Source organism: Rhincodon typus, chromosome 4 (genome assembly GCF_021869965.1).
Source record: "Rhincodon typus isolate 14 chromosome 4, sRhiTyp1.1, whole genome shotgun sequence".
NCBI classification, from domain to species: domain Eukaryota; kingdom Metazoa; phylum Chordata; class Chondrichthyes; order Orectolobiformes; family Rhincodontidae; genus Rhincodon; species Rhincodon typus.
Genome location: NC_063335.1, coordinates 85,259,593 through 85,273,438, shown reverse-complemented (window position 1 = coordinate 85,273,438; position 13,846 = coordinate 85,259,593). Strand labels below are relative to the sequence as shown.

The window sequence follows — 13,846 nt, the reverse complement described above, 5'->3', positions numbered from 1 at the left end:
TGTGGACACAGACTGCTTCAGTAACTTGCAAGTCATGAATGTTCCTGAGTGTATTGCAACCGTTAACAGACATCTCCCATTTTTGCCTTTACTTTGGAAATAAGATAATTGATGAAGCAGCAGAAGACACTATCCTGAGGAACTCTTGTAGTGATGCCCTAAGAGTCAGATGAATGACCTTCATCAATCACAACCATCTTCTTTTGATAGTATGACTCCAGTGGAGAGTTTGCCCCTGATTTTTATTGATTTTAAGTATAGGAACAGGAGTAGACCATTCAACTTCTTGAACCTGTTCCACCAGTCAATGAGATCTTGGCTGATCTGTGGCCTAAATCCATATACCATTCTTGACCAAAATCTCTTAATACCTTTGCTTAACAAAAAAAACCTATCTCAGATTCAAACTTAACAACTGATCTAACATCATCTGCCATTTATGGCAGAGAGTTCCAAATCTCTGTTGCCCCTTGTGCCCTAACGTCTCTCTTGAGCAGTCTGGCCCTAATTTTTAGACTATGCCCCTTAATTCTGGAAATTCCAACCAGTGGAAAGAGTTTATCTTTATCCACTGTCTTTCCCTGATAATATCTTGAAGATTTTGATCAGATCACCTCTTAATCTTCTAAATGCAATACTTCATCAAATGCTGCCTTCCTGAAAAGGTCAGATCAGGCAGGAATGAGATGTGGAACTGAGTGCTCATTTGGATTCAAACTGAGCATCAGTTATTGCTGCGTGAGTATTGCTAGATAATACTGTTGATATCCCCTTCCATCATATTGCTGATAGGGCTTTAATTTGATGGTTTGGATGTTGTCAGGTTCCATATTCTTTGCTGTGTCCAATCTGTTATACCACTGGGAGTTTTATCGTACGGCTTTCCCAGTGTACCTCTGTCTTGTATATTTCTTGCTGAAGCCGCATGTCAGAAATAGAGCTGTCCAAATGTATTTTTCAAAGCCTCTCCTAAAAAGTTATTTAATTATACCATCAGTATCCAGTGTTTGACAGTGTTTTAAATGTAATTTTTTTCAAAATGGCTTTTTAGAACATTATAGTTTAGCTATAGGATGGATGTAATTGTGCCAGAGAGGGTGTAGAAGATATTCGCCAGGATGTTACAGAAACAGAAATTGCTGGTAAAGCTCAGCAGGTCTGGCAGCATCTGTGGAGAGAAATCGGAGTTAACGTTTCAGGTTGAGTGACCCGTCCTCAGATCTGATTTCTCTCCACAGATGCTGCCAGACCTGCTGAGCTCATCTAGCAGTTTCTGTTTTTGTTTCTGATTTACAGCATCCACAGTTCTTTTTGTTTTCACCAGGATGTTGCCTGGTCTGGAGAAAATCAGCTATGAAGAGAGGCTGGATAGGCTGGAGCTGTTGTCCCCAGAAGGCTGAGGGGGAACCTGATTGAGGTGTACAAAGTAATGAGAAACATAAATAGATAGAGAGAAACCTTTCCCATTAGTGGCAGGATCAATTCCCAAGGGGCATAGACTTAATGTAAGGAGCGGGAAGTTCAGAGGGCGTGTAAGAAAGACATTCTTCACTCAGAGATTGGTGGGTATCTGGAATTCACTGCCTGATAGGCTGGTAGAGATGGGAGCCATCACGACATTTACGAAGTATTAGATGAACACTTGAAACACCATAGCATGCAGGGCTATGGGCCAAATGCTGGAAAATGGGACTAGAGTAGGTAGATGCTTGATGACTGGCATAGACACGATGGACCAAAGGGTCCTCTTGCAGTGCTTTGAAACACTTGTGACTCTAAATAACATGATGGAACCCTCTATATAGCTGTACATTGTTGGCAATGTGCCTTTAAGTATGACTCGTTTTTTTTCTAGTGCACTATAGGTAACCACTGAAACCTCACAATGACTTAAATACATGCATAGCATCATAAAACAATCCCAAGGTGTTGCATAGCAAGGCTTCCCAAAAATGTGTTGCCTGACCACATAAGGAAACATTAACGCAGGTGGCCAAAGCTCAGTCTGTGAGGTAGATTTCAAATACTGACTTGCAGCACAACAGGAAGAGAAGGGGCTTATTGAGAGAAAGCCATTAATAGACGGCTGAAAGCGCAGCAAGTAACAAAGTAGCGACAAAATTTGGGAATGAGCTAAAGACCAAATCTGTCAAGGACATTTATAGTAGTTTGTCAGTGCCGTAAAGTGTACCTCAGCAGCTATCTATATTAGTTAATTAACATTGATCCTTTTTTTTATTAAAATGCTGAATTTCCATAATATGTTCATTATAAATATCATTTTCCTCCCTCTTTGTAGAAGACACTTATGAGCGAACAATCACCGTAGATGGGGAGGGAGCTACCCTTATTGTGATGGACACGTGGGAAAATAAGGTAGTACAGCAATTTTTTTTGATGCTTAGAATGCAAGTGTATGTGTTGGACATGTAGTATTCAGTGGTGGATTTCTCCTATAGTGACACATGCTAAGCCTGGAAAGCTAACCTTAGTGCTACACTGCATGTTTTATGTCCCTGGTAAAGTAACCTAACAACAAACGTTAACCCTGCTAACATAACAGCCACCACATCTGGAGGAAAAAATTGCTATGTAGGATATTTTGAGTTGCTGCAACAAGAAAACTATATAAACACAAATATGACAGAGGTGGCCTTAAACTTTTCCAGAAAAGGAGCCATTGTTAAGATTGTGGCAAATTTCTTCCAAAACTGTACCAAGTTTTGTTTTGCGTACAAGAAATTTCATATAATGCTGCCCACCCTCCATCAACTGCTGATGACTGTTGATGCTGATGACACACACATTATGCAAACAGATTTTAATTGTGTTTTCATGGATAAATTATTACTTAAAAGAAAAGCGCAATTTGATCATGAATTATTCAAACCAAACACCTAAAAAGGATGCAGTAATTTGATGTTAATGACTGTGAGGAATCTGTGTACAGAAAATAATCCAGAAAAGCCACATGCTAAGGACAGGTGTGAAAGCGTTAAATATGCAGTACATTTTGCTTCATGAGGATTTTGCCAACAATTTCTAGACCTAACGATAAATTAGTTGTTCTGAGTAAATAGTACCAGCTGCAGTTTCTGTTCAGTTGTTTCCTTAACAGCTGGTTACTCTTGCATTGTAATTCACAGCAGCCTGTAAACTGTAAAACGTATTCTTTCAGTTGTTGCATCCAATAATTTTTCTAGAAATAGGGTTAGGGTTAGAGTTTCTATTTGTAAAATTAAAAGAGAAGCTGATGTTTTAGTCTTTACTTTTGTCTGCTGGTAGGATGAAGATAACTGGAAACAGGATCACTGTATGCTGATAGGCGATGCATATCTCATTGTCTACTCCATCACTGACAGAGCAAGCTTTGAGAAAGCTTCTGAGCTTCGCATCCAACTCCGGAGAACACGACAGGCTGAGGATATTCCAATTATATTAGTCGGGAATAAATGTGATCTTGTGCGATGTCGAGAAGTTTCTGTGGCAGGTATGTCTTCTCTTTACTCAGTACTCTAGAATGGGATGTGAATAAGCTGATTCTCAATTTTTTTTTAGGTGCAGCATATTCCTCCTAGTTCTTCTGGTGTCAGCGACAAATATGGAGGTTTATACAGTACTCAGGTTCAGGCTTGGAACCTCATTGCCATATAGTGATAATTCTGGATCAGTAATCCGGAGATCTGGACCAATGCTTCAAATCCCACTACGGCAGCTGGGGAAATTTCAATTTTTTTAGTTTAATATTCTGAAACGTAAAGCTGGTATCAGTAAATTAAACTACCAGATTGTCTTAAAAATCCCTTTGGTTCACTTCAGTCCTTCAGCAAAAGAAGTCTGCCACCCAGACTCTATCTGGTCAAATGACACTCCAGATCCCCAGCACTTTGGTTCTGAAATGACCTCGCAAACAAATTGCGTCAAACTGCTGCAGAAAAGTTGAATGAGAGTAAAGCCATCCAACATTGACTTAGACGTAAGACACAACAAAGACACGTAGCCTAGTTGACCTTGCCGAATTTTCCTCACTAGCATCAGCGGACTTGTGCGTTCCACAGATTTGTCAAGTAACAGCCTAATGTATTAATTTAAGGGCGATGCAATAACGCCAAATGTCAGGGAGAGGTAGGAAGAGAAGGCAGGGAGCAGTTAATCAGAATAGCTCCAGTAATGATTGAAGGCAGGTAATAGTCATTGGATGTTCATTTAAGACCTGTCTTCTTAGCTTATTTGTTGCCAGGCAGCAGGGATCCCAAATGGAGGGCTCTGTACATCTGAAGCCTCCCTTTTTCCTTCGGAGACCCGAGATGGAGGGTGTTACGCGTAGCAGTCCCTTCCAACTGCACATTGCAGCAGTTCATGGACTCCCAGTCCAACGGTTCATTTTGTGGCAATATAGAGTCCGTGGACCAGGTATACATTGGTCGTGGGCATTTGCACTCACATTTTAATTATTTGGGAAATCTTTTGTTGTGTTTTTCGCTGCACTTCAGCCCCACGCTCCTGATCTTTGGACATCCAGTGTGGAGGAGTGTGGGTAGATGGGAGGACCTTGTCATGAGCCTGCTCCTGGGTCCGGCCAGGTTGGCGATAAATGGATCCAGGCAGTGGGCTGTGGAGGGGTTCACGTTTGCCGACTGCCTGCCCCTCTTCTGCAGTTACATTTGTGCCTAGGTGTCCTTGGAGAGGGAGCATGCAGTGTCCATCAATGCTCTCACTGCCTTTACAGAAAGGTGGGCACCATGGGGGAATACAGTGCTTTATTTCCCCCTCCAACTCCATTTTGATTTAGTCCCTTCCTGATGTCCCTCACCTTTCATGGATTGCATTACCCATAATGGGCTTTGTTTGTAAATATTCAGTTGGTTACACAGGTGGTAATTACTAGTGTAGAAAAAAAGCAATAAAAGACATGGTGATATTGGTGGTGGGATGGTCATTCAGTTGTGCATAATAGCACTTCTGGACAGGAAAAAAATGATCTGTCTTCTTTACTCCTCTTCCACAGTTACATTTGTGCCTGGCTGTCCTTAGAGATGGAGCATGCAGTGTCCATCAATGCTCTCAATGCCTTGAGGAATACAGTGCTTTATTTTCCCCTCCACTTCCATTTTGAATTAGCCCCTGCCCTCTCTCCCTACCTCCCCCCCTCACTTTTTTGGTGGTCAATAAGGGCTTTGCACATAAATTATTCAGTTAGAAACAAGACTGATTTGCAGGTGGTGCTTAATAGATGGAAAAAAGTACTGTTGGTGCTTTGGTGGTGGGAAAAAGCCATTTGATTGTGTGTGACAACACTTCTAAATAATAAACAAAAAGAAAAGGAGCTGTCTACTTAGTTAGATCAGTTTGTACATTGATATTTGGGTACATTTTTGAAAAGGAACCTTATTCTTTATCAGTGTGGATTTTGGCTTCTGGACAGAGAAGAGACCCAGAAGGCAAAGATAGGCACTGGTGTTTGTGCTAAAGTATAGATTTACAGTAAAACCGTTGTAAAGGTCGAAAGTCTTTTGCTGCCTGATCAACATATGGATATCAGGCTGTTAAACACTACCAATGTAAACACCACTTAGAAGACATGTTGATAGTGGCAATGACACAAAATGTACTCGGGGTGCAGAATTTCAGTGTCCATTACCAAGATGGCTTGGTAGTACCACTGGTCAAGTTGATCAAATTCTGAACGACATATCTGACAGACTGGACCTGCGTCAGGAGGTGAAGGAACCAAAAATGGGGGGGGGACAAAAAACTACTTCATTCTCATCAACCTACCTATTGCAAATGCATGTGTGCATGGCACTATTGGTAAAAGATTCTGCTGCGCAGTCCTTTTCGAGACAAAGTCCAGTCTCACGTCATTGTGTGTGGCAGTACCTCTGTTGGACCTCTACACCATTTTGTTGACTTGACCAAAGCCTTTGATGCAGTCAGCAGTGAGGACCTTTGGAAAGTAATGGATAAATTTATTTGCTCTGAGAACTTCACCTGAATGATTTAAGAGTCCTATTTAAGAGACAACTTGCCTGTGCTTGTCTTGGGTAATGGTGTCTTCTGACCCATTCGTAGTCACTAATGGAGTTAAACAGAGCTGCATGCTGGCACCAACCCTCTACAGTATGGATCTTTTGGCCATGATGTCCAGTGCCTTCCATAACAGTGAAATCATATGTCACATGGATGAGAAGATGCTCAATCTGAGAAGACTAGGCAAAGATTAAGATCTGCAAGAACATACGTTGCAATTTCCTGTTTGCCAGGAACTGTGATCGGTTGCTCATCCGGAATTAAACATGCAATGTAATATGGATTTGTTCTCCAATGCATGCAATAACTTCAATCTCAAAAAAAAGAGGAAAACTAAAGCAATATATCCTGTTCCAGGACTGCACTGTTACATGCCCAACGCTTCAGTTCATGCCCAGACACTGATGTTAGAAAATGGCTGAGGAGTCCCCAACAGCCTGACAGTATCCAAGTTATTATACTGAAGATTTGTGCTTCAGAAGTAGCTGCTCCAGTAGCCAGATTGTGCCAGTACACCCATAGTGCTGGTAATAATTAACCTTGAAATCCAAAAAAATATACCCTGGTGTGACATGCCCATGAGAAGCAGGGTGAATGTAATCCAGCCAGTTATCACTCTGTAATCTATTCTCAAAAACAGCAAAGTGATGGAGGGTGGTGTTGTTAGGGTTATCAAACAGTCCAGTCAAATGCCAACCTCCTCATCAATACTCAGTTTAGATTCCTCCAGTGCCACTGTTCGCCACACCTAATTTACAACATTTGGAAGCGAGCTAAATTCCAGAGGTGAGAAGGGAAGTCAGCGAGACTTTCTGTAACACCATGGCAGCATTTGATCCAAATGTGACATCAAGCATCTCCAGCAAAATTAGAATCAGTAGAAATCAGGGGTGGGAGGTGTTCGGTGGAATCTCTTAATTGGTTGGAAGTGACAAAATACAATGGTTGTGTCTGTAGGAGGTCAGTCATCTCAGCTCCAGGACATAGCTTTACTACTCCAAGTAGTATCCTCTGATCAACCACGTTTACGCTTTGTCAATGACCTTCCCTCCCACATGATGTCAGATATTTGCAGATGATTGCAGAACGTTCAGTACTATTAAAACTTCTCAGAAACTGAAACAGTCAATGTATACCAATGCAGATGGCTCATCACTCTGAAAGGAAATATAACAGTGAGCAGGCAGACTCCAAATAAGTCTGTTTCACAGCCCTAACATGCTGTGGGTGTCTGGGTTGGTGCATAGGGTGGGGGAAAGTTGCAATCTCTGAAGATGTCAGTCAATCTGAGAGCCAACATCTTCAGCAATCCTGGCAGTACCATAATATGAACTGTTGGGGGCTGCAATCTGTCCCAGCATGAAAGCCGCATGAATCCTTGGACCTAGATAGACAGGGAGCCTTGGGCAGATTGGTTTTGTTGAACTCAAGGTGGGATTCGAGAGGGTGAAGGGCAGATTTGAAAGATAATGCATGGAGAAAGGATGCGTGGGTACTATCTTTTGGGGATTCCTCTGCTATGCAAAGGGCACACTTCAAAAATAGTACCACCTCTCCTAAGCTTTTATAAACTCAGAAAAACAGGTTGCCCACTCCTGTCTGCTTGTCCATGCCAGTTGTATTAGGTAGGGTAATACTGGGCCAGTTGAGGTTTTAACAAACACAGTAGACCTTTACTTCTATGTGATGATGTGGGCTGCTGAGTTTGGCACCCACTCACCCACACACTGGTTGAGTTCAGGTGTAGATGGAAGGTGATGGGCTGGACACCTGCTTTATTTTGGTTTATATGCTGCCCTTTCACCACACCACCACCGCCCCAACCCCCCTCTCACCCCCACCCCTTCACCAAAAACAAACCTGGCTGGTTGAGTGACTACAAGACCTTTTAGACTTGTGAAGTTTCTCGTGGCCAGTGACAGGTAACACTCAAGAAAGAATCCAACCATCTCCCCTTGGCATTTACCAATGCTGAATCCTCATTTAAAGAATGCTGGGGTTCACCATTGACCAGAAATCTAACTTAATCAACCATATAAGTACAAATACAGTCACAAGCTGGAAATTCGGTGAGGAGAAATTCACCTGCTGATTCTTCAATGCTTATCCAGCATTTACAAGGTACTTGCCCAGACAATTGTAGATCGAAGAACATTCAACAAAACTCAAAACCGTATAGACAAAGCAGTTTGCTTAACTGGGTTCTATGCACCACCTTCCTCCACTATTGGTGCACAGTGGCTGCAATGTGTACCATCTACATGATAAAGTGCAGCAACTTGTCAAGGCTTCCTCAACGCTACCTTCCAAGGTTTCAAACAGCAAAGATAACCCAAATCGTTATCCCATCAAGGTAAAAATACCCAAGATCTGCAGAAAATTTCAAATGTACAAAACCCATTCCAAGTTCAGCATAAAAATGACATTTTAAAATGTCAGTCATGTGAACAAGTCAAGCATGTTAAACCTCTCGCCGTGCTATGGTGACATGGTATTTTTTTTCTTTATTTATTAATGGGACAAGGGCGTCGCTGGCTAGGCAACATTTATTGCCCATCCCTAATTGCCCAGAGGGCAGTTCAGAGTCAACTACATTGCTGTGGGTCTGGAGTCACATGTAGGCCAGACCAGGTAAGGATGGCAGTTTTCTTCCCTAAAGGACGCTGGAACAAGATGGGTTTTTCCCAATAATCGGCAATGGATTTATGGCCATTATTAGATTCTTAATTCCAGATATTTTTATTGAATTCAAATTCCACCATCTGCTGTGGCAGGATTCGAACCCAGGTTGCCAGAATGTTATCCAGGTCTCTGGATTAACAGCCCAGCGATAATACTACTAGGCCATTGCTTCCTCCTATTGCTTAGTAGGAAACAAAATTTGAAAATTGTGAAGACATACAAGAATAGTGGTAATTCTAATGCCAAGCAAAGACTCAGTCAGCTCTAAGAGCTTCAAGATAAATCTCTGCCACGGCTACAGACTGTTCAAAAGATTCATCTTAAATTCCATGCTCCCCTTTTTAGCTGAATTTCTCATCCTCTGAACAACTGGGTTTCAGACCAGGGGAATCTTGTACAAGGTAACTTTTAAATCCCATCTGACTTATTGAGGAAGGTTGCGTGATGAAACTAATTACAGACTCCACTTTTGTGGATTCATCTGCTCATATAAAACAGTCAATAATCAGATCTTTGCACAAGGTCATTCCATATCATCGAATAAACCAGATTGACTGCACTGTTAAGCAACATACTAGCCAACAAATATTTCTTGTTGACCAAAATTACAAGGAAAGCAACTGGCACGTATGGAAAAGTGGCTTATCTAAGATAGTGCTCTCACAACCTTATTGTTTGCTGTTTGTACCAGTGACTGACCCATTCGTCCACGTAAGATTTTCTTTATGGTAATGATCTGTGAATAACATCTCAGTATCAATTGTTAATTATAGTACAGAAATCCCTTGGTGATGCTCTATCTGACCTAACCAACTGCAATGCAATTATTCGTCTGCAGGCCAAACCTGAAAAGTCACAGATCAGTTCTTTTAATCTTGGGAATATGGATGCAAAGCATGAACTTAATATGCGCCTGTATGAGAGAATGCCCCCTCACAAAATTAAGCCTATATACCTTGGAGTAATGTTACGTTGCATTCCAAGTTTCAAAGATCATGCCATCAAAGTGGTGACAACCAAAATCAAATTTTTATGGAAGCTCGCCAACATTAAATGGAGAACTGACTCAAGAGCATTGCGAACAGCTGCCCATGCTCTGTATTACGTAGCAGCTGAAATATGCTTGTCCAATCTGAGAATGCTCTCTCCATAACAAGTTTGGATCCCTTATGTATCGCAGCTTGCAGAACTGTTAACTCGCAGCCTGAAAGCTGAAGTAGATCATCTGCACATGCTTGCTGGCATTGTTCAACAGACCCTGAGAAGGCAAGTCACACCAAAGTAGGTAGGAAAAAGCAGGCTAGTTACCTTCATCATTGTTTCTTCCAGAGAAGCTCAACTAAAGTATAGTAGCTTCTTATTTAGTCTGTAGTCCCTAGACTGTAAGTTCCATTGCTCTAACCTTGCTGATTTGTGAACATGGCTGCAGATGAAGACACAGGAATTGTCTAATAATCTAGATCAAGCCGTTTGATCAAGAGACCGTGAGATGTGTCTCAATCACTACAGAACTGATGTTGGCTGCTGTAAGATCCTAATATAAACATTAGGATATAGCCAAGTGAATTCTGTCACCTGGATTGCAGGGACAAACCCCAAACAATGTAAAATTTTCTAAATTTCCCTCCAGTACCAGGATTGAAGATGTCCGACTCTTGAGATAGCGCCTATGTGGACCAGTGAACAGGGAACGTGTAGCAACATGACAGAAAAGATAACCTCATCTAATACATTGAAGACAAGGACAGCACTACCTCCTACCATCCCCTTTGAGGCACACACCATCCTGAATTAGAACAAGATCACCATTCCTTTAGTGTCATTGGTTCAAAATCCAAAATCTCCCTCACTAGCAGCAGTCTAGGTATATCATATGAACTCATCACAGTGTGGAGTTGGAGGAGCACAGCAAGTCAGCGTCAGCAGAGTAAGAAAGTCGACATTTTGGGTCGGAACCCTTAATCAGAACTGAGGAGGGTCAAGGGAGCTAGGAAATAAATAGAGGGAGGAGGGGTGGGAGTGGGGGAAGGTAGGAGGGATGGTGATAGGTGGATGCAGGTAAGGAGTCGTAGGAATTCGTCAGTGGGAAGGGTAGGGAAGAAGATGGACAGATTGTGTCAGGTTAAGGAGGTGGGGATGAGCAGGAGGGTTGGACATGGGATGAGGCTGGGGGTGGGGAGATTTTGAAACAGGTGAATTCTATGTTCAAGCTGAAGGCTTACAAGGCAGAATATGAGGTGCTGCTCCTTCAGTTTGCGTGTGGCATCGTTGTGACACTGGAGGAGGCCCAGGATGCACATGTCACCCAGGGATTGGGAGAGGGAGTTAAAACAGTTTGTGACTGGAAGGTAGTGTTGATTATTATGTACAGAGCGCAGATGCTGCACAAATTGGTCCCTGAGTCTGTGCTTGGTCTCGCCAATGCAGAGGAGGCCACGTCAGGAGCAACTGATACAGTAGACCAGGTCGGAGGATGTACAGGTGAATCTCTGTTGGATATGGAAAGTTTGTTTTGGGCCTTGGATGGAGGCCTCCTCCCTCTCACTACCTTGACCTGACACAACCTGTCCATCTTCTTCTCCATCTATTTGCCCGACCCTTCCTGCCGACCAATCTCCACTCCCCACTACCTGCATCCACCTTTCACCATCCCACCTACCTTCCACCAGCCCCACCCGTCCTCCCTCTATTTATTTCCCAGCTCCCTTCCTCTCCCCAGTTCTGATGAATGGTCCTGACCTGAAACATCTACTTCCTGCTCCTCTGATGCTGCCTGACCTGCTGTGTTCCTCCAACTCCACATTGACTCTGACTCCAGCATCTGCAGTTCTTGCTATCTCTGAGTGACATCACATGGACTGCAGTTGTCAAGAATGTAGCTCACCATCTTCCCAGTGGCACTTCGGAATAGACAATAAATGCTAATCTTCCCATCAGCATTCACATCCCATGAATAAATAAACAAGAAAAATTTGAAAGGATTTTAAATAGCCATTCAGTTCCTCTTTTACATATAAGAACAGTCCTCTTTGCAAGACCCCTTACTCATTCTCTCCAACCCCCCTCCTCCAATATCCTTTAGCTAATCTTACCAACCATTTTAGAGAGAAGAGTACTCCAAGCTGGGTCTTAAACCACCAAAAACACATATATTGTTGGATTTCCCCTGACCCTGTAGAGTTTGGTTGAATCAGGATGAGTGTATTTCAGAACCTACTCTGAGCTTCCAATTTTCAAAATCTGTTTTTGTTAGTTTACATGGAGGAGTACTGTTATTGTAAACATTCATAACCAGCATTTAAATTGTTATTATTGTTACTGTTTTTGTTGCCTAGAGAGTCTGAACTCTAAAGTAATTTCAATTAAGATCACAATAAGGAGTTGGATGGGAGTCCACTTCAGTTATATGGCCTCCTGACGCTTGCTCTCAGGGCTGATGAACTACTTGGGGAAATAACTAAGAACATTTGGTGCTATGGGTCCTGGTCAGGAGTCAATACCTCAAAATTTACAGGAATGATCAAGATTGGCCAATATTTAGACAACGGATGAAACCAATTAAAGTGGGGGCTTTATAGCATGATGGATCTGCATTTCTCATGTCAGTTTTCAAAAAAAAACCAACGACTTCTACTTTCCCCAACAAATACACTCAGAAATTGAATTGATTCATCATTTCGCTCTTCAGATTGGCTGCTTTGTTTGCATAACTATTATTGTACTTCAGCAGTGATTTGTTGTGCGTGACAATTTGAGATATTCTGATCTGATAAAACAGAACAGAAATGCAGGAATTACTTATTAATACACTGCTTAAGCATGTTTCAGCAGTTGATATATCAGTAAATGCAACACTCACTAATGTTGCAATAACCAATGCAGTGGTCACAGTTCACAGTCCACGATCGGATAAATCTCAATTATTCCCAGTTGCAGTTGCTTTATTTGGGGGAAAATCTAACTTCTAACCAAAACATCAAAGAGTTTGCAATTTATATAAAAAATTTCAAAGAATTCTGGCAGTACTTGTTAAGGTACAGATTGGCAACAGCCAAAGAACAAGGTACAACTTATTTTGTTAAGCAGAAGGCAGATGTATGTCTTCTTTTCTAAACATTGAATTTTTTTTCATTTGCAGAGGGCAGATCTTGTGCCGTTGTTTTTGACTGCAAGTTCATCGAGACCTCTGCTGCAGTCCAGCACAATGTACAAGAGCTCTTTGAAGGAATTGTGCGACAGGTACGGCTCAGGAGAGACAGCAAAGAAGTAAATGAACGAAGAATGGCACAGTACAAAAGAAGAGAGAGCTTCCCTAGGAAGGCCCGACGCTTTTTGGATAGAATAGTTGCAAAGAACAATAAAAAAATGGCTTATAAAGTGAGATCAAAATCTTGTCATGATCTTTCTGTACTATAAAACGTATAGATAGACATGATTAAAATAGTGACTGTTAATCATCGACCTATTATTGTGAGGGATAAAAAACTGAAAATGCTGGAAATACTGGCAGCATCAATGGTTAGACAAATACTTCAGATTGATGTCCTTTCATTAAAACTTTCTGCATTTGGATTATTGGAAGGTTATGGAATAATCAATCTATATTAGATGACAACGTATCGGACTCAGTACGTTTACAATATGTTTGAATTAACAATCACACAACTTCCCGTGTTGGTGAATTTTCTCTATTGTCTGTCAGTGAGGCTTCTCCAATATTAATATGCTATTGGACCTGGGTTACATGTTCCAAAAGAAATTGTGGCAGGGAAGTCTTAAACTACAGGCATTTCTACTGTTAAATGTATGAATGTCTGCTTTTTTAAAAAAAGAGAGAAAGTTAATGGTAAGATTAAATAGAGGTTGACTGTGCTTGTTCTATTCCATACTGTGCACTATGGTTGTTAGCCAAAGGTCACAATTGTGTTCTGTCATGACTTTCTATTATCACAGATGGTGGAACATGACAACTGCAGTTCAGCTACATAACCATATTTATCACATTAAATTAATATTTTCTTCCTCTAAGTGAAGAAATGTTTAGGCAGTGTTTGAGTGTTTGATTACTGTTAGAACGACAAAGCGCTTTACCAGACATATCAAAAATAGACGTATCATTTAGTATGGTTGTGTA

The 13,846-nt window shown here is 41.5% G+C and overlaps 2 protein-coding genes across 2 annotated transcripts in view; one reads left to right on the top strand and one right to left on the bottom strand.

Annotated features, from left to right (window-relative positions):
- LOC125482973 (DNA repair and recombination protein RAD54B-like) overlaps window positions 1-927 on the bottom strand; it is a 28,395-nt gene extending 27,468 nt beyond the window's left edge. The window contains exon 1 of the mRNA XM_048596152.1: window positions 895-927. Coding sequence (XP_048452109.1) covers window positions 895-927 — 33 coding nt within the window. The remainder of the gene's footprint in view (window positions 1-894) is intronic.
- Window positions 928-1,118: 191 nt separating this feature from the next.
- On the top strand, window positions 1,119-13,495 carry gem (GTP binding protein overexpressed in skeletal muscle). Its single transcript, XM_048596151.1, has 5 exons — window positions 1,119-1,142; window positions 1,856-1,865; window positions 2,300-2,376; window positions 3,286-3,490; window positions 12,851-13,495. Exons 1-5 carry the CDS (start codon window positions 1,119-1,121, stop codon window positions 13,126-13,128), a joined length of 594 nt encoding a protein of 197 aa, XP_048452108.1. The 3' UTR covers window positions 13,129-13,495.
- The last annotated feature ends 351 nt before the right edge of the window (window positions 13,496-13,846 follow it).